The following is a 26,973-nucleotide window of genomic DNA, read 5'->3' on the forward strand; positions in this document are numbered from 1 at the left end:
TGATACTGATAAGGAAAGGTGAGTAGGAAGAGCAGTGTATTCAGGGACTTCTCAGTCTTAATGAACCCCCTCCAGCCTTACATTGCTAGGACCAGAGCTGAGTTAGGGTCCCAAAGCTTTCCAAGGCCAAAGGAGATCCTTCCTCTCAGCCCATGACTTCTAGCTTTCTGAATTTGGAAAGGAAGCACTCAGGAGGCACTTCTGTGTCCTTCTGAGAATGTTTTCCCTGAGGACATTCTAGATAGTTTTGGTTGCTGTGACTGTTTTCCACTGCAGCGTCTAGTGGTGGCATATCCTAGTGAGGAGAACTCTAAGGCAGAAGCCATCTAAATAAATACGTGCGTAGCAGGCTATGAATACAGGCACACACACAACGACCAGGCAACCAGGCATTTAGGATTTCATAATAATTTAGCAATGAGCCAGCAATTGTAAAAGCACTTTTGGTTGCTGTGCTCCCTCAGAACCCAACCTCTGCAGAAAGATAGTTACTTTACAAAACATAGAACAATGACGCCCTCTACAGCCCTCAGAGAAAATCCAAGGCACTTACTGATTTGGTGAGAGATCCTGAGTCTATTTTTCTAGTAAGAATTTTTAAACTAGAATAAATAATAAAAGCACAAGGCTTTGTACATATGTTGGAAAAAATTTAAAGTATCAAGGTCTAACACTAAGGATTGAATTCAAATAAAATATAATATGTGCAGATAATTAAAACCACTATACTGACACGATTTACTTTTCTGAAGGACATACAGAAGTAAATTCTAGGCCAGGCACGGTGGCTCACGCCTGTAATCCTAGCACTCTAGGAGGCCGAGGCGGGCGGATTGCTCCAGGTCAGGAGTTCGAAACCAGCCTGAGCAAGAGCGAGACCTCGTCTCTACTATAAATAGAAAAAAATTAATTGGCCAACTAATATATATAGAAAAAAATTAGCCAGGCATGGTGGTGCATGCCTGTAGTCCCAGCTACTCGGGAGGCTGAGGCAGAAGGATTGCTTGAGCCCAGGAGTTTGAGGTTGCTGTTAGCTAGGCTCACACCATGGCACTCTAGCCCGGGCAACAGAGCGAGACTCTGTCTCAAGAAAAAAAAAAAAAAGAAAGAAAAGAAAAACAGAAGCAAACTCTACAGACAGTCATTTTGGTTATTAACAGAGGTGGTTTTCAAAAGAATTATAATACTAAAAAATATTTTCAAAGTGGCACTATGGATTCCTAAAAGGAGATGCTTGAGCTTGAGATGAGTATTTTTTTTTTTTAAGAAAATAAATGTACCACAAATTGGAGATGTTCAAGTGACTTCCCCGTTTTCCATGAGCCATGAGGAAAGAAACTTCTCATCTCTGGAACAAGGAAAGTGAAGATACAAGCACTTCAGAACTCCTCCAGAATACTGAGGCCCGTGCAGATACAACAGCAGCAGAATGCAGGTCCTCCTTCTCAGGGGATAATGTGTAGGAAAGCATATGACTACATATATAGAGACAATCGGAGAATATATATAAATCATGACAACACAAGCTACACATAACAGGCAAAGGAATACAAAGTAAGAGGGCTATCAACATGGGAAAAGCTTAGATTATGTAGCCAAGAAAAAGCAAATCATTCACTGGTCAAGCCTAGAAAAAGCTGATGGGCATGGACTAAGGAAAAAAAGGTGAGAGGTGACAAGAGAGAGAAAACCACAGGCCGAATGACTGCATGGAAAGCAAGTGCATCTGTTTCATAGGAATAGGTGGGCCACGTTCCCAAGTTCCAAGATGAAAAAATGGGTCAAAGTTAAAAAGAAAGGGAGAGTAACTATCAGAATGTCTCAATTCTAACTGGAGAGTTTATATTAGATCTGATTAAACAAAAGGAATTACTTTGATTGCTTAAGCAAGGAAACAACGTGATGAAAATGGTGTTAAGAAAACATCACCCTGGCCCTCGTCTAGATGAACTGGAATGGCAGGACAATAGAGGCACACAGATTGCTTAGAGATTAAAGTGCCAGTACAAGCAACAAGGATAATAAAGGCTTTAATGTGTAAGAAAAGGTAAGAGAATGAGCAAATTCAAGATACTCTGCAGAGAAGGGATGCATGAAATAAGTGACTAAAAATGAAAGACAAGAAGACATCGTTTGGCAAGCCCAGAACGTGTGAAGGTTGTGCCAGAGGCTTTCAAAGCAAAAGCCAGTTTAGGAAAAAAACTATGACAGACTTAGTTCGAGGTTTTAGGAATCAGAATCAGTAGAAACTTCGCGGAGGCAAGTGGAAAGTTGAGACTGGAAAGAGGCTGAGAAGCCAGGGCTGTATTTAAATTTTTTTTTTTTAGTCATCCCGAAAAAGAATAGATGAGTTTATCTATTATCACGTGAAAAAACGACTGGGAAAATGAAGCTCAGAAAACTGGGTGTCTGGCCAGAAAGGCAGAGAGAACACTTGGAAAAGGAAGTTCATTTCAAGTCCAGCAACAACTTTGTTTCAACATCATTAACACTCAGAGCAAATGCCCTGCTGAGTGAGAAGGTACTTAAAACCTTTAAGGCCTTAGGTAGAATTCATTGAGTGACTGTTGGTAAACTTTTATGAATTTTATTTTAATTCTATCAAGTTATCAGCACACATTTAGTTAGATACAGTTTCCAATATGGGTAATGCAATAGAACAGATAATACACAAGAAAACAGCAGCCTACATTAGTTTGGGCAGATCATCAACCACTACACAAACTATCACTGATCTACATATGTCTTTAAAAACATAAGGCTCTTATAAGGAATAGACAGAATTAAGGAGAAAATAGAAGATGAAGAGTTCAAATCAGGAGAAGAAATACAGAGGTAATTATTTCATTTTTAAAAGTTTCACAAAGACAAATGTCTTTGTGAAAACATTCTCAAGGATAATGGTTGCATGCACACTTCTCGTTCAAATTTAGTTCTAGTAAAGAATATAACCATTAACAACTTTTGTGACAAATTCTATTAGGGCCCTTCAGTCTTATTCTTTCTCAAAATTTAGTAGAAAATCAGTACCCAGAGAACTCAACAGATATGGAAATATTTGCATAAATCTTTTTTTCGATGTGATACACAAAATAAATGCATCAGTTTTAAAATGAGCATTAGTAACAAAGTCAGCATAGTTACCAGCCTCCAAGAGGAGGTTTTCCAGGTTCTTGGTGATCATGGAGGGGGTGGGGGATGGGGGGTGGCGGAGGAGAGAAGAATTTCAGGACACACCAGGTAAGCCAAGTGAAAGCTTTTTATTGAAATGGAAAGTACCTGCTCAAGGAGGGGAGTGGGCAGGCTCCAAAAAGAGAAGCTGCACCTGGAGAAAGTGTTTTTGTTCTTTTGAAGTCTTACTAATTGAGGGGAGGAATATCCAAGGTTCAGGGATTGGCTTTTACTAAAAATTGGGGTATTATTCCTAGAATTGGGTTCTCACCCATTTTCATACTTTATAAGAAACTGCCGGAACTGTCATGGTGATTTCAAGGGTGGAGAAATTTTAAAACCACAATGTGAATGATATTATAATTAGCCACAGTTCATGTAAGGTGGCAGAGATAGCTGATAAGCCAGCTGAAGCCAGTTCTCACCAGTGGTTATCAGCCCTTCCAGTTAGCCTCTGCCAGAGAGTTGTTTACTTTAACACCTGCACCCATTCTGCAAGCCCCTGCATCCAGTCTCAACTCTGGCTCCTAGTCTCCTGCACTAAAGGTACAAACATTCACATTTACGTAGACTAAGAAACCTAGGACACAGAATTTAAGTGATTCCTTGAGGCAAACTAGCAAAACTACCCTAATGATTACCCATTTGCTATTCAATTGTGCCTCTCTTAAGTTTAAAGCATGGCTCTTCACTTTTACTACAAAGGGAAATGACTATCAATTCTTGGGCATATTTCTTTTTTTTGCGGTGGTCTAAGGAATGCAAAGACTAAGGTTAACTGAAATTCATAGAGGAACATAAAACTATAATTGCTACAAAGGAGTGGAAAGAAAAACAGATAGTAAAGATGCAGGGAATTTTTTAAAAAAAAAAAGTAAAATCTCTCTTTCCCTTCTAAACATTAATAAAACTTTAAACCTCTTACTTGAGATTTCGAAAATGATTCAGGCTTCCTACCCCAAAATTCCAGCTCTCTCCTCCCCCAGAATAAAAAGTAGAGAACTATCAACAGCAAAAGTAAAAGCTTACAGCCTCCTGGAATGGGTGGGAAGGAGAAGGAGGGGGTCATTACTCCCAGTGGAAGACAAAGCCAGATCCACATTCCAGAGAAATCTGGCGGGTCTAAGATTTTCCTTAAATACAGACTGGCCTGTCACTAAGCCAGGTTCTGTAATCTTCCCAGGCTGCCACTGCTGGGGAAGCCAGGAATCCCTTCTAATTAATCAAGCCCTCCCAACAAAAATTTTCCCACCCACAATAAAGTGGGTTGGGGGGAGGGGAAGAAGCAGAGCACGCTTTGTAGCCAAAAGAATTCTAGACTTTGGTGTAATACCTAACTAATCCAAGAAAACAGATGCAGGAAGCAGAGGAAATGATCTACAGACACAGACAATAAGGTAGGAAATTTTCACAGCACTGCTTCACTGAAACCCCAAATTTAAAATCATAACATCTAAGATGGAATTATTACAAGGAGTGAGGCCTGGCAATGTTCTATATTTTTTCAGATACCTCTAAAGCAGGGAGTAGACACATAAACTTTCCCAAGGTATGTTATGACACTTTTAAAAAATAATTATTCAGATTTTTTTTTACTAAAGTTGTTTTAATGGATAAATACCCATGATTATTACATTATATATCCATGTCCATTTCTTGCTTACACTGCAAAGGAAATGGCCTTGCCTTGGCCTTGCTAATTTATCACACCCCCCTCCAGCCAGATTAACTCAAGGTAACTTCATTGAATGCTTGCTCTACAAGGTGCAAGGAAATGGGAGTGAAGAGAATGCAACAATTTAGACCTGTGCTGTCCAAAACAGCTGCTATCAGCCAACTGTGCCTACCAAGCATTTGAAATGTGGCTAATAGGAACTCCAGTATAAGAGATGTATTTATATACATGTTATATACATAAATCTGTATCTGTGTGTATGTGTATTTCAGACTTTGCAGGTAATAAGGTCTTTGTAGCAACTACTCAATGGTCCACTCCACTGGAACATGAAAGCAGAGGCAATATGTAAACAAATGGCAGTGGCCATGTTCTAGGAAAACATTATTTACAAAAACAAGCAACTGGTGTGTGAACTGTAATTTGCCAACCTCTGATCTAGACCTTTTCCCTACCCTAAAGAATTTTTAATTTGAGAAATCTTATACAATATTGGGGCGAGTGCAAAGTTGAGGTTTAAGATTGCTATGGAGCCTTGGGGAGATATGTGCCTGCTGCTACCACTTCTTTCAATTGAGAAAACTCACTGGAGTATAGAACATATCTCCCTGCCACAAGCTGCAGTGGCCCAGAAGTCTAGAGACCCTGAAAACTAGTTCCAAGGACTCTCATCTCATGCACTACTGCCATTTCCAAGGAATCGCCAAAGAGGCAGTTATAAGAAAGAGTTCAAGGCCAGGGCCACAGCAGTTAAAAAAAAAAAAAAAAGATAAAAGCACTTATATGCAGGAAGGTTAGAAGACCTTTCTTCATTTGAAGAAGTATATGTGAATTGCGTGGATAATTCATACCATTCTAAGGGAAGTCTTAGAATAAACAACCCAGATCATGTAGCAAACTACTTGGTGTTCATCAGTGTTTCCGTTACTTTAAAAACCCTGCTCTATCCAAGTATTAATACTTTTCAACCCAAATAGCTGAAAGTAGATGTATCTGTATGAAAAATCTGCATAATTACTTCCTCTTAAATTTTATTTATTCACTTAATAATATATATATATATATATATTTTTTTTTGAGAGAGAGAGAGAGAGAGACAGGCCGCAGCCTAGAACTCCTGAGCTCAAGTGATCCTCCCACCTCAGTCTCCCAAGTAACTAGAACTATAGGGGCGTGCCACCACACCTGGCTAATTTTTTAATTCTTTTTGCAGAGAAAGGGTCTTACTATGTTCCCCAGGCTGATCTCAAACTCCTGGCCTCAAGTGATCTTCCTGCCTCAGCCTCCCAAAGTGCTTGGATTACAGGCTTGAGCCACTGCACCCAGCCCAATTTTTTATATTACTGCATAGACACATTAAAATGGCACATCAAAGTTAGGCCTCCTCTGCCTTCCCCAGCCCTACCCTTACCCTCAACTCTCACTAACCAGGTGCAATCACACCAAACTTAGCTATATGATCTGGTATTCACCACTATATTCCTAAATATTATGTTTATAATACAAATTTCTTATTATTTCAGTTTTACATACTATATATGGAAAGTGAGAATTTAATGCTCACATGTCACCCTCTCACGTTTCATTCCCCAACGTGGAGTTCACAGTATTATGAAATGTAACCTCTGTTCAAAGCTGAACCATGTAGTATACTATGCTTACTTTCCCACCTTGCACAACCTTTTGTTTACTTAGAGTTAAGGGTTGCATCATCTTTCTTTTGTTTAGTTCCCCTGTATTCTGACTAAATCATTCCCATGCTTTCTGACAGGTCTAAAAAAAATTCTCTCTTCAATGTGTTTGAATATATCAGGTATTTTATTCATTTTTGTTGACAATATCTTTCGTGGAACCCTCTGTCCTGTTCTAATCTGACTGGTTACTTTTGTTGGAGTTCAGAACCCAATATATGGTGCTCTGATATGCTGAGTCTCTCATTTTCCCCACAAACCCCAATCCGTTGTCTCTGCTGAAGCACAGGATGAGCTGTTCTCTGAAGTTCCCTTATTTACCTAGAAACTGGACCCCAAAGAGGAGCACAGTTGCCTTCTATCTGGTCCCTCAAATTATCTATCCCAGAAAAGATGACTGAGGAATGCAACCACAACTGGACAGACTTTTTCACAGGATAGTATCTGCCTCTCAGGCTCATTACAATTCCAAAAAGAATCATTTACAAGTTAATTTCTGTCACTTACTCCTATAGCTGCCCCTACTTTCCTCTCCCCAATGAAGAGGGTATTTAAGAGTCTACCATCTGGCCCTTTGAGTTTTCATATTTTCTACTACTCCAATGCACATGTGCACACAATAAATTTGCTATGCTTTTCCCTTGTTAGCTTGTCTATTGTTATTGGTGTGTCAGCTATGACCCTTAATGATCACCCCTTTTCCACCCTTAAATTTCTAAGCAAGACATACAGTGATCATCATGGGATTTGCGTAGGCCCTTGCCTGTTGGGTTCCCTGCTTCCTGAATACCACATCTGATTCTTTGTCTGCTTACTCCCCCACATTCTGGAAGACCACATCTTTCCTAAGACAGGATGTATCAGAAGATAATTGTTCTTAGACTTTCCATCTTTGAAAATGTCTCTATTCCACCATAACATGCGATTGAAAGTTGGGCTGTGAAGGGAATTCTGGGTTGGAAACCATTTTCCCCAAAATATTGATAGTATTGTTCCACTGCATTGTCTCCTAGCTATTAATGCTGAGAAAGCTGTTATGTTTCTTGATCCTCTGTGATCTGTATAGTTTTGTTTTGTTTTGTTTTTTCAAGATCTTATCTAAATTCTTTTTCATTGATTTTGTTGGCTATGTGTTCACAGCCCTTTCAAGCAGGAACTTTGTGTTCTTTACTCCTGGTGTTATTTTATTATTTCTTTAATAATTTTCCTCTCCACCATTTTTTTTTCTTTTTAGAATTCCAATTTTCCATATCAAGACTGAATCTCTAATTTTCTTGTGTTTTAGCCCCAATTTTTACCTATTATCTTTTTGATCTATTTTCTGGGCAGTATTCCTTGAGGTTCATCCATAGTTTATTAAATTTTTATTTCTATCATGTTTTTAATGTATAAAATCTCTTTCTATTCTCAGAAATTTCCATAGTTCATAACATCCTGATCTTCTTTCATGGTTATATGTAATTGAAACCTTCATAAAATTAATTAATAAAAGGCTGCAAGGTAGGAACTGTGGTAGAGACCTGAACTACACAAAGGTATAGCCATAGTTAAAAAAAAATAACCAGCCATTGTTCCCTAGCTTGCTTTTCTATAACAGCGCTCTACTTAGGAGTCATGTAACTGATGGTTATAAAGATTAGCAGCTTTCTTAATTGCTCCATAGCATCACCCTTGTGAAACTTAGGCTGGTCTTTGAGATACCTTCCAGATCCTGCATTCCAGTATATCAACTGACCAAACCAGACCAGTGACCCCCACCCAGCAACTGACTCAGTGCAAGAAGACAATTTGTATACCCCTGTGATTTCATCCCTAACCCAACCAATCAGTAATACTGATTCCCCAGCCTACCAAACCATCCTTAAAAACCCGTCTCCAAATTCTCAGGGAGGTAGATTTGAGAAATTCCTCCCGTCTCCTCATTTGGAGCCCTGCAATATTAAACTCTTTCTCTGCTTCAATGCCTACTATCTCGGTGTATTGGCTCTCATACAACTCAACTGGGCCATGACATAATAGCTTCCTTTTTTGTTCTGAGGATACAAATTATAGTGTATTTAAAGTCTTTTCTTCCCTAGAATCTCTCTGACCTTCTGAGTTTGTACATTCATTTTGTTCTCTGTTTCTCATAGTCTAAGGTTTTTTTAAATCTGTGCTATATTCTTTTGTCCATTCATAATTAAAATAGACAAGGAAATGATGATTGGAAACTTTGTGTACATGGGTGGGGCTTATTGACTGGTGGGCTTTGGGAATCCAGTAGGAACCCATGTGTTTGGTTGGAGGACCCTAAGTATAAGCCATTCTAATATTTTACAAGCAGATTTTAGGTTAATAAATATTACTAGAAATAAAAAGAGATATTTCATAATAATTAAAGACTTCACAGATAGATATAACAATTGTAAATGTGTACATATCTATTGATAACATAGCCTCAAAGTATGCAAGGCAAAAGTCAAAAAAATTAAAGGAGAGACATGTAAGTTTAAAATCATGTTGAAGATTTTAAAATACCTTGTTCAACTGATAGAACAAGTGGACAAAAATATGAGTAAAGACATAGCAAATTTTTATAATGCAATTAACGAACCTAACTTATATATGTGTGTGTGTGTGTGTGTGTGTGTGTGTGTGTGTGTGTGTGTGTGTGTATAGTTCACTGCACCTGAAAACTATCACATTTTTTCAAGTGCTTAGAGAACATTTACCAAAATACACAGAGGTACTTTGCTAAACACCAATAACAAAATAATTATTAGAAAATTTACAAATACTTTAAACAATATACTACATTTAACTAATCCATGGATCAAAAACAAAATCACAATGTGAATTAGAAATTACTTTGGCCTGAATGTAACAAAATTCCTATTTCAACTGCATCCCTATCAAAACATGAGGGACACAATTAAAGTAGGAAATGTTTACAGAGAAATTTATACCTTTAAGTGCATATGTTAGGAAATCAGAAAGGTTCTAAAGCAATGATTTAAGCAGTCACCTTAAGAAACTGGAAAAAGAAGAGTAAATTTACCCAAAGAAATCAGCAGGAAGGAAATATTAATAATAAAGATAAGAAATGGATAAAATACAAAACAAGTATACTACAGAGAGAAACAAAAAACCAAAGCCAGAGCTGGTTCTCCAAAAAGACTAATAAAATTAATAAACCCCTAACAGTACTAATCAGTCAATAATCACCCCTTTGGAAGGCTCAAGCCTGTCTGTCAGAATATTTGGAAGCAGGATATGAAAGCCAGGAGGGCTGAGAGATGGTATCCTAATGCCCTAGAAGTAGAGGATAAAGGAGAGCTAGGAATGAGCTCATTACAGTTATTTGAATCAGGATTTGTGAAGAACTTCAACTTACAGTTCTTTGTATCCCATTAGCACATAATACAATGCTTGACACACAAATAAGTATTCAATTTGTAGATATCCTCACATAATATTTTCTGGTTCATATGGGCAAGTTTGCCCATAACCCAAACTATAAATTTCTTGGGGCAAGAGCTATTCAATAGAGTTTTTACTTCATTCCCTTGAGAAATTGCAACCTTCATGAAAATGCAACTAAAAAAAAAAAATCTCTGCTTACTGACCAAGGGAAGCAAGCAGCATGGAAACATGCTATCCACCCAGGACTTCAGAGGGTACCAGCACAGGGAGAATACAAGGAAGTGAGGGAGTGTTTGCAGGTTACAAAAAATACCAAGTTTGTGACAAACTCTCTTGTGGGCTCCAAAGTTATGCTACCCATAAAGGTGGTGGAATCCCAAACCATGACATTAGTATAAATTCTGGTCCAAAATAATGCCAATGTCTGAAATGCCAATGTCTGAAATGCCAATGTCTGAAATGCCAATGGCTACAGCAGAAGTAAATTTTGAAATTGCTCAAATGTTCTGCAGGGCTTACAGGTCTTTTCGCATGGGGCGGGTGCGGGGGGCCATGGCAGGATGTCACTGAAAACAAGTACACAATCAAAAATTACAAACTCAAACAATCCAACAATTTCAATGATCAATTTATTTCACACTTAGTAAATAATCATGGAAATAGAAAAATCGAAGAGATTATAAAATAAATTATGTTAAAATTATTAAGAAGATAAAAGAATGAAATGGAAACATCAGAAAAATAGGGCAAGTATATAAAAAAAGAACTAATAGAATTTGAATTTCAAAAAAATACCAAATATAATTCTCACATAAAAAATACAGTTACCAGCTGGGCGTGGGGAACTCATGCCTGTAATCCTAGCACTCTGGGAAGCCGAGGCGAGAGAATTGCTTAAGCTCAGGAGTTCGAGACCTGCCTGAGCAAAACTAAGACCCTGTCTCTACTAAAAATAGAAAAGGCCAGGCATCGTGACTCACGCCTACAGTCCCAGCTACTGAGGAGGCTGAGGCAGGAGGATCACTCGAGCACAGGAGTTTGAGGTTGCTGTAAGCTATGATGATGCCACTGTACTCTAGCTGGGGTGACAGAGTGAGACTCTGTCAAAAAAAAAGGTCTGATTAAAAAAAACTCTGAATGCAATGCAGAGAGATAAGGAAAAGAAAAATAGCGACTCCTAAGATTGTTTTTAAGCATCAACAGATAACAAAAACACTTCTCAGAAACAGTAACAAGATACCAAAAAACAATGAAAAAATATCTTTAAAATGCTGAGGGACAATAATACTAACCTAGAATTCTAAATCCAACTAAATACCTTTCTAGAATAAGACCAAAATACATTTTTAGACAAATAGTGTAAGTTCACCACTTACACACCCTCACAGAAAGAAATACAAAGGAATATATGGATACAAGAAATAACCATAAGCAATGAAATTTATAAATATGTTGGTAAATCTAAATGAGCAATGACTTGTTAAAAAATAAGACAGATCTACAATATTAAATAGTACTTAATCTGGTCAACTAAATACTGTAATTTATATTTTGATGTTTTGAACTTGTACTTAAGATAACACTAGCATACAGAAAATATCCTAAAAAGAACAGCCAATATATATGAAAGCATCTCCAAAATCTTACACTATTTATAAATTCTTCCCCTCTCCTTCCCCACCACAGATGAGAAGGTCTCAGCCCCAGCCACCAAGGGATGGAGAAGGAACACAGAAAGGAGAAAAATGAGAGGGCAGCGAGCAAGAGAACTCTGTCCTGCCATTCACCCAGGTGCAGCATTTGCTGCCCACTTCTTTTACGTTGAACTTTTATCTGCTTTGACACAATCAGAAATCATGCCATGGACATGCAATGTGAATGATAATTTTACACATTAAGGACCATGTTATGATCAAAAAGCAGCTTACAAAAGACTTGAAGCAAAGAACTCTCATAACCATATGAACTATAAATTGTCTCTCCCATTACATTCTTAACATAAATTTTCAATGTGCTTAATACTTAAAATTTTCAGTCCCCAATGTAAAGAGTAGAAAATTCAGAATTTCAATTTTCAGTTAACATAAGATTCATTTATATTACTAATAGGAAGTGATTAACCATTTTTTAAAAGTCTATTAAATATTACTTACTCTAACAGCAAATTTCTTAGATGCCATGGCTTACTGATTCCACAATAACTTCAGACCTTTTAAGAGAGAGAGAAAAAGAATAAAGTTATAATTAGGTATATCAAAATCTCCTTTTATTTGGATAGTATATAGGAAAACAGTTAGCTGAATTATAAAGTATCAATAGGAATTTGTGAGCTAAATGTTCACTTATAATTGTTCTTAACCAAAATACTGTATTAAATTATTAACTTAAAAACTGCCCACAAAAAGAAAAGCATAGGCCCAGATAGTCTCCCTGGTATATTCTACCAAATGTTTTAAAAATAACTAATATGAACCCTTCACAAACTCTTTAAAAAAATAGGCACATGAGAAAAACTTCGCAAATCATTCTAAGAGAACAGTATTATCTTGATACCAATAACAGAGACATTACAAGAAAACTACACACCACTATCCCTTATGAAGAAAGACACAAAAATCCTCAACAAAATATTAGCAAACCCAACACAGCAACAAAAAAAAGGATTATATTGTATACTATGACCAAGTTGGATTTACTCTAGGAATGGAAGGGTGGTTAACATCTAAAAAGTAATCAAAATAATATGCCATATTAATAGAATAAAAGAAAAAATACACACAGTCATCTCAAATACATAAAAATCAATAAAACCCAAAATGCTTTTCTGATTTAAAATAATCCAACACAATAGGAATAGAAGGGAATCGCTCAACCTGATAAAAGGTGTCTATGAAAAATCCACAAGTAAAATTATACTTAATGGTGAAAGACTGAATGTTTTTTCCCTTAAGATAAGGAAAAGACAAGGATGTCTGCTCTTGCCACTTGTTTTCAACATTGTATGAGAGGTTCTGACCAGAGCAATTAGGCAAGAAAAAAGAAATAAAAAGCATCCTGATTAGGAGGTAAGAGATAACACTATGTCTGTTCACAAAAAGCCATAGTCTTATATATAGAAAACCCTAACAAAATCACCAAAAAACTACTAAAATTAATAAACGAGTTCAGTAAGGTTGTAGGATATAAGATTAGTACTTTAAAATCTACTGTATTTCTATAAAATAGCAATGAATAATCTTAAAATGAAATTAAGAAAATAATTCCATTTACAATACCATGAAAAAGAATACTTAGGAATAAATGTAATAAAAAAGTACAAAATTTGTATACCAAAAGCCATAAAATATAACTAGATCAAATTAAAAACTTAAGTAAATGGAAAGTGATTAACCATTTTTAAAAGGCTATTAAACATTAGAGTTCATGGATTAGAGTACTTAGTACTGTTAAGATAGCAATAGTCCCCAAATTGATCTACAGATTCAACACAATCCCTATCAAAATCCCAGCTGACTTTGTATAGAAATTGACAACTTATCCTAAAATGCAAATGAAAGGTCAAGGGATCTAGAGTAGCCGAAACAATCACAAAAAAAGAACAAAGTTGGAAGATTCAGACTCCCCCATTTTAAAAACTTACTGCAACGCTACAGCTACCCAAACAGTGTGGTACAGGTTTAGTACCCTTTTTCCAAAATGCTTGGGACCAGAAGTGTTTCAGATTGTAGGTTTTTTTGGGTTTTGGAGTATTTGCATACACATAATGAGATATCTTAGGGATGGGACTTAAAGCTAAACACAAAATCCATTCATGTTTTATATTCACTTATATCTATACCTTGAGGTAATTTTATATAGTATTTTTATAATTTTGTGCATGAAATAAAGTTTTGAATGTGGCCCATTACACAAGGTCAGGTGTGGAATTTCCACCTGTGACATCATGTTGGCACTCAAGTTTTGGAGTTCAGAGCATTTTGAATTTAGGATTTTTGCACTGCGGGTGCTCAACCTCCACTAGCATAAAAACAGACATATAGATCAATGGAATAAAACCAAAAGTCCAGAAATAGTTCTTACATTTATGGCCAATCAATTTTCAACAAGGGTACCAAGACAATTTGATGGGGAAATAGTTCTTCCAACAAATGGTGCTGGGACAATTGTATATCTACATGTAAAATAATAAAGTTGGGCCTCTACATCACACTACATACAAAAATTAACTCAAAACAGATCAAAGATCTACATGTAAGTGTTAAAACTATAAAATTCTTAGAAGAAAACATCAACATAAATTTTTGTGACCTTGCATTTGGCAATCGTTTTTTATATATACCAAAGCATATGTGACAAAAGAAAAAATTGAGTAAATTAGATTTCATCAAAATTAAAAACTTTTATATTTCAAACCAAGAAAAGAAAAAGACAAGCCACAGGAGACAATATCTGCACATTATACATCTGATGAGGGACCGTTTTCACCCATTGGTGTTGCTATAAAGGAAAACTTGAGGCTGCATAATTTATAAAGAAAAGAGGTTTATGTGACTCACAGTTGTACAGACTGTACAAGAAGCATCTGCTTGGCTTCTGGTGAGGACCCCAGGCTACTTCCACTCATGGTGGAAGGCAAAGAAAACACATCATGCAAAGATCACATGGTGAGAACAGAAGCAAAACAGAGGGGAGGGACGTGTCAGGCTCTTTTTAACAATCATCTCTCAGAGGAACTGTCAGGAACTAATAGAGTGAGAACTCAATAATTACCTGTAAGGATGGCACCAAGCCGTTCATGAGGGATCCACCCATATGACCCAAACACCTCCCATTAAGCCACATCTTCAACATGGAGGATCAAATTTCAACATGAGGTTTGGAGGGTCAAACATTCAAACTATAGCAGAGACTCATGTCCAAAATATATAAAGAACTCTCACAACTCAATAAAAGGACAAATAACCCAATTTAAAAATGGGTGAAGAACTTGAATAGAAATTCTTTCAAAGATGATATACAAATGGCCAATACACACATGAAAAGATGCTTAACATCATTAGCTATCAAAGAAATGAAATCAAAACCACAATGGGATATTACTTTACACCCATTAGGATAGCGAAAATCAAGATGACAGACAATAACGGGTGGTTGGCAAGGATGTGAATAAACTGGCACTCTCACACATTGTTGGTAGGAATGTAAAATATTGCAGCAACTTTGGACAATAGTTTGGCAGTTCTTCAAAATTTAAACAGAGTTGCCATATGATCCAGCATTTTCATTCCTCAGTATATATCCAATAAAAATAAAATAAAAACATCATGTCCATACAAAAAATTGTACAGGAACGTTCACAGAAGCATTATTAACAATAACCAAAAAGTAGAAACAACCCAAATGTCCATCTATTCCTGAATGGATAAATAAAATGTATATTCATACAACAGAATATGGTTTGACAATAAAAAGTTAAATTTCACTGGGCTCAGCCAGGCAACTACCCTCCTCCACCCCCGCAGAAGCCTGGAGATTTGTCTGGAGAGGGTCAGACAGAAGTTCTCGGGTCTGGAAAGCACCAGACACAGTATAAGGTGGGGGCTACCCTCCTGAAAAAAGAGATTAGAAAACATTTACAAACTGAGACCTTCCCCAGCCGGCATGCCCCTCTACTCTGCCTTACTCTCCAGACAGGAGATTGAAACTTCCCTATTCAAGGAACTGGACTAACCTAAAAGACAGAGTAGATCTTAAAAACACTGACATCAGGGGTTCCCCAAGGAAATAGCCTAGACAGATGGCTCTAAAGTGAAGTCCACAACCACAAGCCCCACGCCCATGTGCAGAGATCCTAGTCATCTTTTTAATGTCCCACTCTCAAATACAAGTAAACAACCAGGAACCACCCACCATCTAAGGCAAGATTCCATCATGAAAGAAAACCAAAAAGACAGAAAAACTACTTAGCTGAAAGAGAGTATGAAGGGAAAAAGAAATTTTTTTTTCTAATAAAAACTATCATTAAGGAGATCAGAGATACCACATCCATAAAGTAAAAAATAACCCAAAAGGGGGAACTTTCAGAAAACAACAAATTAAAACCATGACAGCCAAAATAAAAAATTTAATAGACAAGTTGGAAGTTGAGTAAATCTTTCAGAAACTTCAGCAAAAATAAAAGAGATAAAAAATATGAAAGAATAAATCAAAATTAAAGGACCAGTATAGCAGGCCCAACACAGGAAAATTAGGATGGAAACAGACCCATAATAGGGTGTCCATCACAGTGAAATTTTAGACATTGGGGACAAAAAGAACCTTTAAAAAGGATTTTTTTTGGTGGGGGAGGGAGTAGGGGTAGGAGATAAAGAATAGAAAGAATAGGAGCCAGAATTGACTCCAACTGCTTCAAGCAATTCTGGAAGCTAAAAGGCATTGGAGAAAAATCTTCCAAATTCTGATGAAAATTGTTTCCAACCTCCAACTACATTTAAACTTCAGGGGAGAAAAAAGCATTTTTAGACACGCAAGTTCTTAAAAAGTGTACGTGCCATGCATCCTTTCTCAGGAAGCTACTAAAGATGTGCTTCACCAAAATGAGGAAATTAACCAAGAAAGAGGAAGACGCATGAAACAGGAAGGGTGCGACAGGAGAAAGGCAGAGGAAAGCTGAGGATCTGGGGCAAGGAGACCCTGCATGAGAGCCATGGGCAAAGCGGGGATCGCTGATCCACACTGGGGCAGGTTGCAAGGCTCCAGGAATGGCACGTCCAGAAGGGTCTCCACGTACGCAGATGAACTTTAGACAACTGGTGGAATATGAGATTGAATTAGCACAGGTACACGGAAGGCTAAACAGCTGAATAGTAACAGGGCAGTTATTGATTACACACTAAACAAAAATTGTGCAGAACATAAAAAGTAAATAGTATTTAATACACAGCTCAGCTATGATTAGTATTTATAGTCATAATAGCAAACACTGAATCTTGACCCAAACAATATTATGTTTATAATGATATTAGGAGAATGGGGAATGTGTGTGTGTGTGTGTGTGTGTGTGTGTGTGTGTGTGTATACACGGAAGGGGCACAGGGATCAAAGGGAGCCAAAGCTCTGTTTAATGGTAAGGAAATGTTTCAGAAACAAAGCTAAAACCCATAAAAATAGCCATCATAATGGTTACAATAAAGCAGATATATAGCAAGTAATTTAGTGATATGGACAGAATTCTTAAGAGCTAAACGTTGCCCCAACCTGAAGAACAACGTGAAGAAGGCTCACAAGCAAGAAGGAAGGAAGGGGTGTCAAGGATATCATTATTCACCACAAGCTTTGATCGTGGAACCACCTGCCCATCAAAATCACATATAGACACTTTTAAAGCAGTACAGTCCAATAAAAATGCAATGCAAGCCACAAATGTAATTTTAAATTTTGTAGTTGTTGCTTTTAAGAAAAAATAGAAACAAGAGAAATTAATTTCAATGATATATTTAATTTAACCCAGTATATCCAACATGTTAGCATTGCACCATGTGATCAATATAAAAATGTTCACATTCTTGTTTTAACTAACCCTTTGAAATCAGGTATATTTCCAGCACATCTTAATTTGGACTGGCCACATGTCAACTGCTGAACAGATACCTGAAGTTAGTGGCTACCACAGTGGACAGCACAGTTTGAGAGTACTTTTTTTTTTTTAAATAAGAAGAGTACTTATTTCTGTGTCTTGAATTCCTTATTTATAAAATAGAGATGATAATACCTAACTCAAAAGTATTGAAAGGACTAAATAAAATATAAACACCCACTATAACGATTTATAAACCCTAGGCCTTCTATGAGTGTTAGTAATTACTATTACTTAGTTAATGGTGATTTTCTAAAAATCTGATACCCTTTGATTCTAATTTTTTATATGGACAATATCTTTATCTAAACTCTAAATCACTTTACGTATTCATTTCTATTCTCTGAATAACAAAATATATGACTTAGAAAAAATTTTAATGATGTTCATCTTAGCAAGATCATTTAGACATAGGTATAAATGGAAAAAAATAAGTTCCTGGAAAATCAGGCACATGAGTTTGAAAATAACATATATAAAGACTGGCCTGAAAACTTTAGATAGATCTTTAAAATTATATTATTTGAGCCTAATAAATATGAAATCAGTCCACTTAAATATATTAAATCAGGCTTGAATAACTTTCTAAGAACTTAGAGAATCCCTCACTGGGGATACTTAATGGGTACTCAAGTGGATCAGGACTCGGACAGGGAAATAAATGGCGGATGAAGTTTTGCCAGCCAGTACCCAATGGAAGGTGAAGTACATGTGATCTAATTATTTTTTAATTATACACAGGTTTTCCCATATGGCCTTCTTTTTCCGAAGGACAGGCAGACCACACAGAATGCCGAGGCAAGGCTTTTAGACTTTATCTGCTGTTTGAGATTGTGAGCCACATTATAGTGAAGGTTATATTTTTAACTCACAATAAGGTGGTTTTTGGTTTTTATTTTTATTTTCATCAGTAATGTAAAAACAGCTACCTTTATTTTTTTAAAAGTCTGGATTCTTCAAAAAGTATCATCAAAGTCTAATCTCAAAAATACAATCTATGGGAATCTAGAACTGAAAAACGTATTTTTTATATAAAATAATGTGGTCCACTACTGTAAAATAGGCTACATGGGAAAAACAAAATATATATTTTGAATATTTTTACCCCAATTTTAATATCATGAGAAATTCTGCCTCAATGTATATAATTTTTTCACTGGTTTCCACAATGTTTGGAGATGCAAAAAAAAAAAAAAAAAAAATCACAATTTTAGAGATATTTACTCCCAGCCTTGCTGTGAACTCCCCTAATGAGAACTTAAGGGGACCAGGCCATGGTCTCACAGCTGATGGCCTAGCCAAGGGCTAGATATGACCCACTGAGGCAAACTAGTACCATCTGTCATCTGCAGAACTGCCAAGGTCAATGGCTAACTGGGCAGTCAAAGTAGGTATGACCTTCCTTCCTCAGCCTCCCACAAGGCACAAGTTCCTGACAGAGTATGACTTCAAATAAACCTACATAAGTAGCAGTTCTATCCTACTAATCAGAGAGAGAGAGAGAGAGAGAAGAAATAAGCCCTATAATTAAAGAAAATGTAGTTTGAATTAATTTATCATTATGTTATATAATATGGCATCCTTTTATATTTTGTACAAAATACTTTGTATATTTTTCATATACAAATACAAATAAATGAATTCCACCAAGATAAAGCCCATAAACATCTGGAGAGCCAGTTGCATAGACCTTGAGCTTGCATATTTGCTAAAGTCATTTCAGATAAAGAAAGCATCTTTCCTTTGGTTCAGTAAAGCATTAGGCACAGGTGCTGGGAATGCACTAAATGGTGAACTGAAATCTGAAATGAACTAAACCAATTTGCTAAACCCCAAATAAGAGAAAATCATACTTACCCATGGTGGAAGGAGTACACCTCACAGGTGAGCAATGCCTAACACTAGAGGGTGCTCAAGAAAAGTCTGCCAGATGAAGAAATGTTCCAGATAATTGGAGCTGAATCATTTATGCACACGACCTTTACATTTTTGCTGCTTTTAGGGAAAATATCCAAAAACATACTGAATCTTTACCAATGTTTATAAAAATACCATATATTGAATGTTTCTTTGACACGCCAGATCAAAATTATCATCTATCATCACACTAGGCAATATATATGTCATCACCCCTCTGAGCTGCAGGCTCCTACACAGAGCTGCTCACCACTAGGTGTGAGGGGTCTTCTGTCTGCTCCTGCAGGTTTTCCTCCAGTTGTCAAGAGTGCCTGTCTCCTGCAGCTCCCTTTCTTATCTCCATTCTTAACCACAATCAGGTAGGCACAGAAAACTAAGGACTAAAGCCAAAACATGATGTTTTCCAAGCCTCTCTTACATGGGATTTAAACAGACTTCATTCAGTGCAAAGGCTTTGAGCCACATGTTTTAGATAACAAACTGGCTATTAATTATACTTCAGGATTAGGGTTTCTACAATGGTGAAACTGCTGTCATGGTACAGTAGAAAGTGTCCCCTGGATTTGAGCCTCAGTCTTTAATTCTTCCTGCCTCTGCAGAACAGTGAGGTTAGACAGGCTGACCTCTACAGTACATTCCATTTCTAAACTTCTATAATTGAAAATCCAACAGTAGTTCAAGAACAAATAATGCCAGTACAAAGATTCTTCCAGAGAAGAAAATAAGAGGGAAATCACCCCACGCTCATTTTATGGAGCCCTTAGCAAAACCAGACAAGGAACATCATAGTCAATTCTACACATGAACACAGAGGCAAGAATCTAAACAAATAAAAGCAATCTGAACCTAGCAAGCTACTTTACTTAAAAAACCAAACATCAGGTATCTGAGGAGTGCAAGGTGGGATTAGCAAAAGAAAAATTACTACATCAAAAAACTGAAGTAGAAAAAAAAAAAGCACATGATCATTTTCATAGAGGCAGAAAAAAGCAAAGAAAAACATTAGAAATCTAAAAATAGAAAGAATTTTCTTAATCTAAAAAAAAAACATAGCAAACTTGTTTAATAATAAACCATTAGAAGCAATTTCTTTGAAACGGGTAGGAAATGCAGAATTTAAAATATAATTTAAACCAGCACCCACAAATAAAAAGTATCTAGAAATAAACAGTATCATGATTGTGCAAAAATTACTCAAATTGATTTACTAACTTAATGCAATTCCATAATCTTTAACAGGAAAGCTGAGGAAGGACAAAGGGGACCAAGAACTTCTAGAGGAGGAAAAAAAAAACAAAAATAAAAACAAAGGAGGGAGTTTGTCTTACAAACTACTTGTAGTTCGACATAGCAAAATTACTACAATGCTACAGTAAATAAACTAATGTACTGGCAAAGGAGTAGACAAACAGAAGGGACGGACTACACAGCCCAGAAGCAAACCCGCGCATTTACAGAAATGATGTATGACAGGAGCAGCTGTGCAAATTAGTGGAAAATGAAGAGACTACTTATTTAATAAATTGTGGTTGAACAACTGATTATATCCATTTGGAAAAAAATAAAATTGCACCACTACCTCACAAAGCACACAAAAATCACTTACAGATGGGTTAAAAACTCAAATGTGGAACACTATAAACCTTTCAGTTAATATTTTTATGATTTCAGAATAAGGAAGGAATTTTTTTAACTAGACACACAAAGCATAAACCATAAAGAAAAAGCATGGTAGATCTGGCCATATTAAAATTAAAATTTCTCTACAAACTGGGAGAAAACATTTGCAATCCACATCCAATGAAGGATTTATATCTAGAATATATAAAGAACTCTTAAAACTCAATTGTAAGGGATCACATCAAGCTAAAGATTCTCTGAACAGCAAAGGAAACAATCAATTAAGTGAAGAGACAACCCACAGAATGGGAGAAAATATTTGTAAACTACTTATCTGATAGGGGATTCATAATGAGAATATATAAAGGAGCTCTAACAACTCAATAGGAAAAAATCAAATAGTCTAATTTAAAAAATGGGCAAAGGTTCTGATAGACATTTCTCAAAATAAGACATAAAATTGGCTAACAGGTATATGAAAAAATGCTCAACATCATTTGTCATCAGAGAAATTCAAATCAAAACCATAATGAGGTATCTCATCTTAGTTAAAATAACTATTATCAAAAAGACAATAACGAATGCTAGTGAGGATGTGGAGAAAGGTGTGGACTTATATACTGTTGGTGGGAATGTAAATTAGTGCAATCACTATGAAGAATGGTACATAAGTTCCTTAAAAAAATAAAAACAGAACTACCATATGACCCAGCAATCCTACTGCTAGTTACATACCCAAAGGAAGGGAATTCAGTATGTTGAAAAGATATCTGCACTCTCATGTTTACTACAACACTATTCACAATAGCCAAGATTTGGACTCAACCTAAATGTCCATCAATGGGTGAATGGATGAAGAAATTGTGGTACATATACAAAATGGAATATTATATAGCCACAAAAAAGAATGAAATCCTGCCATTTGCAACAACATAGATGAAACTGGAGAACATTATGTTAAGTGAAATAAGCACAGAAAGACAGATCTCACATGGTCTCACTTATATGGGGGAGCTAAATACTAAAACAATTGATAACATGGAGACAGGAAGTAGAAATATGGTTACCAGAGGCTAGAAAGGTCAGTGGGGAGTTGGGGGATGAAGTCAGGATGATTAGTGGATACAAAAATATAGTTAGAGAGAATGAACAATATTTGATAGCATAAGCAAGTAACTATAATCAACAATAAGTTAAGGTATACTTTAAAATAACTAAAACAGAATTGGAATGTTCCTAACACAAAGAAATGATAAATGCCACAGGTGACGGATACCCTAATCACCCTGGTTTGACTAATTCACACTGTATGCCTGTATCAGAACATCACATGTACCCTATAAAGACCCACAACTATTATGTACCCATAATATTTAAAAATTCCAAAATTCTAAAAAAGCAAGACATAAACAGATATTTCACCAGAGAAAATATACAGATGGCAAATGAGCATATGAAAAGATACTGAGCATCAATAGCCATCAGGAAAAGGCAAAATAAAATCACAATGCAATATTACTACATTGGCAAATAAATGGCAAATAAATAGTGATAACACCAAATGCTGGTGAGGATGCAGACAAAATACATCCTTCACATATTGCTCGTGAGACTGTAAAATTGTTACAGCCACTCTGGAAAAGACATTGGTAGTTTCTTATAAAAATCTAAACATGCACTTATCATGAAAACCAAAAACTGTGCACTCCTGAGAATTTATCCAGGGGAATGAAAACGTAGGCTCACATAAAAACCTGTACACAAATGTTCATAGCAATTTTATTCTTAATAGCCCCAAACTGGAAACAACCCAGATATCCTTCAATGAGTGAATCATTAAAAACTGTGGTACATTTACACCATGGGATATTACTCAGTAATATGAAAGAATAAACTACTGATATATGCAACAATTTGCACAGATCTTAAGGGATTAGGTTAAGTGGGGAAAAAAAGGCAATCTCAAAAAGTTACAAATTGTATGATTCCATTTATATAACATTCTTGACATAAAATTATAGATGTGAAGAACAGATTAGAGGCTGGGAGGGGTTACAGATAGGGGAGGGCATGTGGCTATAAAGAGGTGGCAGGAGGGAGACTGCAGTCATCTGACAGTTCCATAGCTTCATTGATGGGACAGTTCCATAGCTTCATTGTGAGGCTGGTTACATGAATATTCACATGTGATAAAATTTTAGAAAACTAAATAGATGTCTATAAAACTTTAGGATTAAAGTTAATAAACTCTGAATTAAGCCAATGTCAATTTTCTGGGTTCCATATTTGTACTATAGTTATGCAAGATGTTACCATTGGGGGAAACTGAGTGAAGGATACCTCCCTGTACATTTTTTACAACTTCCTGTGAATCTATACATCTCAAAATAAAAGTTAAGGGAAATTAAAGCTTATGTCGATAAAAATACACCATAAAGAAATGGGAGAAGTAGCATCATACACTGGGAGAAGATATTTGCAAGACATATAGCCAACAAAGGAAAGGATGTGAACCCAAAATAAAACAATCCAATAGAAAAATGGGCAAAGGTGGCACCCAGAGTAAGGTGCCTCTGTCATGCAGCCAAGTCTCTAGGAAGGCTGGGGTGGGGGGAGGTCTTCGTGGAGGGAGAGTCTCCTGATCCCTTCTGTTATTTACACCTTGACAACTGCTGTGCAACATCCAATCAGGAATCTCTGCCCTCCCCTGGAGAGGTGAGGGGCATGTCCCTCACTACTGTTTTACAAAACCTGAGACATGTGATGTCTACAGACAGAAGAACCATTTACCAGAGAAATCTGTGGCGAGCACACGCTCTCTTCCCTTATTGCAGGCACAAAGCCTATCATCCAGGACAGAACAGATGACAATCATGGATGGTCCCATCTGCCATCATGGATGATTTCCATCTTTCTGCAAGAAGGAAAAAAATCACTGCATGGTGCTATGGTCTGAATGTTGGTATCTCCCCCAAATTTATGTGTTGGAACTTAATACCCAATGTGATAGTATTAAAAGGTAGGGCCTTTGGGAAGTGATAAATGAGGGCTCCACCAACATGAATAAGATCAGTGCGCTTAAAAAGAGGCTCAAGAGAACTCCCCAGCCCCCTTCCCCTATATGAGGATGCAGGAAGAAGGCTCCATCTTTCAAGCAGAGAGCAAGCCCTCACCAGACACTGAATCTGCTGGCGCCTTGATCTTGGACTTCCTATTCTCCATAAATGTGAACCGTAAGTTCCTATTGCTCATAAATTACCCAGTCTAAACTAGTTTGTTATAGCAGCACAAGCAGACTAAGACATATGGTGATGTCAGGAGGTCCAAACTCCAAAGGGGATTATCCTGCGGGGCTCCCACAACCAGAGCCTCTTAAAGTACCCCCTGTCTCCATCCCTGCACTTCTCCATAGCCAAAACCATCACTAGAGGTATCTGAGCAGGAGTTTCCTACTCAAAACTCTTCCCTAGGATTTCCCACAGCACAGGCCTTTCCTCAGTGCCCCTGCCCACACTCCATCTCACAGCGCAGGTAACTTCACGTCTGTAATGCCTCCATGGAACCAACTCCAGGCACATGTTCCTGAATGTGCAGCTCCAGCTCTCCCTGCCTTCACCCATGCACGCTTTGGTGTGGAATGTCCTCTCTCTCCCAAGGCGAGTTATCCTAGGAGACCCAAGTCACATGCCACCTATTCCTGGGAGCCCTCTAAGAACTTCTAGGGTGAATCGCTCCCTCTATGGGCCATGTCTGCACCACTTCCACTCTCACACTTAGCTCCCTGAATCACCTAACTCTGGTCCTCAGCCTTACTATAAGCTTCCTGGGCATTGAGTCCATTCCTGTCCTATGTAATACTTGGCGTTGGCATGTGGTGCAGGAATTCGTCAAAAGTTTGCTGACTTGGCTCCACTGAGTTTAGTAAATCAGACTGTGTTAATTTCTTATTTTTTTAGATTTATACCCATTTATCTAATGCATTTTTACTATCCCCAAATTCCAAATTCTACATTAAGACTTCCTAAAAAAGGTAAAAGTACTGTGGGCCTATTTCAATAAATAAATAGCATTTAAGTTATATGTATCATACAGCCAAAGTTGAGAGTCATAATTTGTATAAATACATACCTAGAAGATCCTAGCATTTACAGTATTGAAAATAAAGAGCAACAGATTAGAGGTATGGATGATGTTCACGCCATAATTTTTTTAAAAAATACTGCCATTCTAATGTTCATTTGAAAGGAAAAGGTATTATTAGCCTATGCACTATTTTTTGGTTTTTTGTTTTGTTTTGTTTTGTTTTGTTTTGTTTTTTTGAGACTCTGTCTCATTCTGTTGCCCGGGTTAGAGTGCCGTGGCATCAGCCTAGCTCACAGCAACCTCAAACTCCTAGGCTCAAGCAATCCTACTGCCTTAGCCTCCCAAGTAGGTGGGACTACAGGCATGTGCCACCATGCCCGGCTAATTTTTTCTATATGTTTTTAGTTGTCCAGCTAATTTCTTTCTATTTTTTTTAGTAGAGACGGGGTTTTACTCTTGCTCAGGCTGGTCTCAAACTCCCAAGCTCAAACAATCAGCCCACCTTGGCCTCCCAGAGTGCTAGGATTAAAGGCATGAGCCACTGTGCCGGCCTTGCACTAAGTTTTAAATCTAGGAACAACCCAAGGCTTTTCTATATCTTTTTTAGTGATCATTAAAAAGCAAATGTCAGCCAGGCATAGTGGCTCACTCCTGTAATCCTAGCATTTTGGGAGGCCAAGGTAGGAGGATCACCTGAGGCTGGGAGTTCAAGGCCAGCCTGGGCAACATAGCAAGACTGTCTCTCTTAACAAACAAAAAAAGCAAATGGGCACAAAGACACACACACACACACACAGAACAAGTATGCACCTTTAAAAATTACTCCCTTAGGCCCTCAAAGTTATTGTCAAGAGGGAACAGCAAGCTCAGTGCCTAAAGTTTAAAACATAAATGTTAAAAAGCCTTTGCTACCAGAGCTTTCAGTTCAAGTCTGAATTCAGTGTCATTTTTTTGTTCCTTGTTTTTAAGAAGTTCAGGGCAATCCAAAAAGGTCAATTTTCCAAATATCTGAAAGCATACAATTTATATAAGCATGTAGAAATAAGTTAAAGTATATTATAAATCTTACAGCTAATGTCTCATCCTCTATTCTGCATTCTTCGGCCCACTCTCTCTGGCCTGCAAACAGGCACTCTTTCACAAAGAACAGACACTCTCCGGTATGACCCCACCAAAAATATGTGTGCATATGTGTTGTTAGTAAGGAAGGAAAGATCCTAAGATCCTTTAAAAATTAATTTTGGGAGAGAATGGAAGTAGATTTAAAAATATCACATGGTTGTCATATCATTTAAATACAAAGCAGAGATAAACTCTAATAAAGAAAGTCAGTGACCTTCTAGATTATTCTGTGGGAAAATCTAAGGCACTATGAAATTCACATTTGTCTTCTTTTTAGTGTTGCTGGCCTGTGTCACAACTGAAAGCAACTATTTCAATTAAAAACACCAGAAATCAATTTTGGCTTCTAATCTCCAGAGTTCAAATTTTATCTAGAAAATTATTATGTTTCTTTCCATCATCTTTAAAAACTTCGATTAGCGATGGGAGCAGAAAAAAGAAAACAACAAGGGCCCCTAGAATTTCTGAAATTACAACTATAATTGAAGAATGAAAAATGATTTCACTGCTGCACCACCACCCCCAACACACACATTAAATGTATCACAAAACCCACCAATATCATGCAAAGAATTACAAACTTTAACAAAAGACCAAGGAAAAATGACAAATAAACAAAGGATGATAACTTAGATAAAGTCTGAAAAAGTAACTTT

General features: G+C 36.9%; 1 protein-coding gene across 1 annotated transcript in view; it reads right to left on the reverse strand.

Annotated features, from left to right (window-relative positions):
* SLX4IP (SLX4 interacting protein) overlaps positions 1-26,973 on the reverse strand; it is a 186,357-nt gene that overhangs the window by 154,289 nt on the left and 5,095 nt on the right. The window contains 1 exon segment of the mRNA XM_076010924.1: positions 12,093-12,148. Coding sequence (XP_075867039.1) covers positions 12,093-12,119 — 27 coding nt within the window. The 5' untranslated portion in view covers positions 12,120-12,148.

The sequence above is a fragment of the Microcebus murinus genome, chromosome 16 (genome assembly GCF_040939455.1).
Source record: "Microcebus murinus isolate Inina chromosome 16, M.murinus_Inina_mat1.0, whole genome shotgun sequence".
In the NCBI taxonomy this organism is placed as follows: Eukaryota; Metazoa; Chordata; class Mammalia; order Primates; family Cheirogaleidae; genus Microcebus; species Microcebus murinus.